This window comes from Puntigrus tetrazona, chromosome 4 (assembly GCF_018831695.1).
Source record: "Puntigrus tetrazona isolate hp1 chromosome 4, ASM1883169v1, whole genome shotgun sequence".
Lineage (NCBI taxonomy): Eukaryota > Metazoa > Chordata > Actinopteri > Cypriniformes > Cyprinidae > Puntigrus > Puntigrus tetrazona.
In genome coordinates this window covers 3,751,394-3,753,874 of record NC_056702.1, presented here as the reverse complement: position 1 = coordinate 3,753,874, position 2,481 = coordinate 3,751,394, and the positions used below count along the sequence as shown (strand labels likewise).

At 36.3% G+C, this 2,481-nt stretch overlaps 1 protein-coding gene across 1 annotated transcript in view; it reads left to right on the top strand.

Moving 5' to 3' along the window:
• Positions 1–1,508, top strand: part of pnpla3 (patatin-like phospholipase domain containing 3) — a 7,373-nt gene extending 5,865 nt beyond the window's left edge. Inside the window, exons 7-9 of the mRNA XM_043237554.1 lie at positions 1–57; positions 318–425; positions 915–1,508. The exon at positions 1–57 is cut by the window's left edge and continues 76 nt beyond it. Coding sequence (XP_043093489.1) covers positions 1–57; positions 318–425; positions 915–1,176 — 427 coding nt within the window. The 3' untranslated portion in view covers positions 1,177–1,508. The remainder of the gene's footprint in view (positions 58–317; positions 426–914) is intronic.
• The last annotated feature ends 973 nt before the right edge of the window (positions 1,509–2,481 follow it).

Genomic DNA, 2,481 nt, shown 5'->3' with positions numbered 1-2,481 from the left:
CTACATGCTGATGCCGTACACGCTGCCGGTGGAGTCAGCGTACTCGGCAGCTCAGAGGTCAATATCATCATTTGAACTAATCGGGACAGTTTTAATACACTAGCTTTAAAACGTCGGGGTCAGTAATGTTTTTAAATGCCACTTTGAATCCTTCAGCTCAGCAAGGTCGCATTAAATTACAAAAAGATGATGTTTCAGATAAATGCTTATTATTCACCAAGGAATTCTGGGGATCATTAAGGTTTTATAGGAAAATATTAAGCAAATATTTGCGTGAATGTGACAGATGCGCTCTTAATTTCGGCTGTGTTTGAAAGGTTTTGGGAATGGATCCCAGAAGTGCCTGCAGATGTGCGCTGGTTTGCTGAGGTAGCAGGAGGTGTTTATAGACTGGCATGGAAAGGTGCAGCGTCAGACACAAGCAGGTAAATTATTCAGGGTCACCATTAAAGGTTAACTAAAAATCTAAACATACTCTCTCTCTCAAGCTATAAAGGATTTAGTTGAGGTTGTGTCTTCGTCAGAAAAGATTTTAAGCATTACGTCGCTCGCTCACCATTGGATCCTCTGCAGCGAATGGGTGCCGTCAGAATTAAACAGTCCAAACAGCTCATAAAAACATTCACAGTACTATTTTAATCTACTACAGTAATACACATAGCAAGCTTTTTTTAAATATTATTATATGTTATAGAAAAAACATTCAAGAATCAGCTGTTTTCAACCGCACTTAAAAAAAAAAAAATCTAGATATGGGACTCTCAATAATTAATTGATTGGCATAGATATGAAAGATAAGCTATATTAAGTATATATATATATATATATATATATATATATATATATATGTCTAATAAGAGAAAAATTCTCCACAAAACAGCCAAAATGTTTACAATGTCTTGTTTATTTCGCAGTGGCGCCCATTTGAGAAGATGTGTGAGTGAACCGCCAACGTTAGATACACAAATGTCCATCTCAAACTACAACGAACACATACCTATTTCTGCCAGCAACCTTGATACTTACAACTGGACTTTTCCGAGCGATATGAAAGCAGCTCCGTCTGTCGACCCGAGGGACAGTCCCGTCAAAGACACCGGCACCTCCCCTAGGCAGAGGTGCTTTTATGTTGGCTCAGAGAAGCAAATGGACCAACTCAGGACCTTTTCGGCTTAGTGCAATATATACTGTGCCTGATTGCTCTGGTCATGTCATGCTGCAGATTTGGGCGGGCGGAGAGACTGAGCAAACGCTCGGGAATCCAGCATCAAGAATAAACAAACATGACATGTCAAACGCTCCTTTTGGATACTATCCAAACGTGCCTTCCTTCTCCATTCCAAACCAAAGACGTGTTTGATCTGTTGTGTCAGCTTGTACCTTGCGTTTCGCTGATGATTGACTCTGTTTGTATGTCAGAGTTTACTTCGCAGTTGGTGCTAATACTCAGAGACCTCGAAATACTTGACACGAGGTGTACAATCAAATAAAGAGTCTGAGGCCATGAATCTTTTGTTTGATTTCATAAGACATGCGCTGTATAGCCTGTTCGTCATCGTTTCTTATTCCCTCACATCTTGGCGAATGGTGACATTGTTAAAGAAAATGGTAAAAAAAAAAAAAAAAAAAAAAAGCCTTTACAAAAAGCTAAGTGAAGTTCTGAAAATACTTCATTCTGATTGGTTAATCGTACTAAGGCCATATATTTTCACTAGTGTACTACTTTCACTCCGCGTCTCGTATCCATCCGCGGTCTCTCTCTCTCTCTCTCTCTCTCTCTCTCTCTCTCTCTCTCTCTCTCTCTCTCTCTTTTAGTAAAATAGCGCCATCCTGAGACCCTGGGCGGTTACAGAGTGCAATAAAAGTGCAAAAGAGTTTAGTATTGATTTTTAGTCTTCGCATAACACGCGTTATAGATAAAGAAACGCGTTATAGATAACAAAAACTTAAGTTTCTCTAATTAAGGCAAAAAAAAAAAAAAAAAAAAAAAAACGAAAGAGCAACGAACCAATAAAGTACACGAGAGAAATTAAAATATAAAACAAATTCAGATTTTTGGCTAATATTGATGTGGTGTTGGTCTTGTTTCTATGCTGTTTGTTTTATACATTGTATGGATTTTTTTTTGTTTTGTTTTATTTTTATTAGTACGATAACAAATTCATGTAATTTATCTAGAAAATTACTAAAATAATGTCTACATTATACTTTGCACGGTAAATTCAGAATAATACATTAATTTCATACAGTCCCCCATTGTTTTGACCACTTTGCAAACTTAAAATCAGCAGAAAACGATCGACCTTTTATTATTATTATTATTATTATTATTATTATTATTATTATTATTATTATTATTATTATTATTATTATTATTATTATGCAACAGAACATACATTAAAAGAAAATTAATAGACTGTAAAATCAACCGTCGCAGTAAATCATACGCTCTGGCCCTTTAAACCGGTTTCCCATGATGCA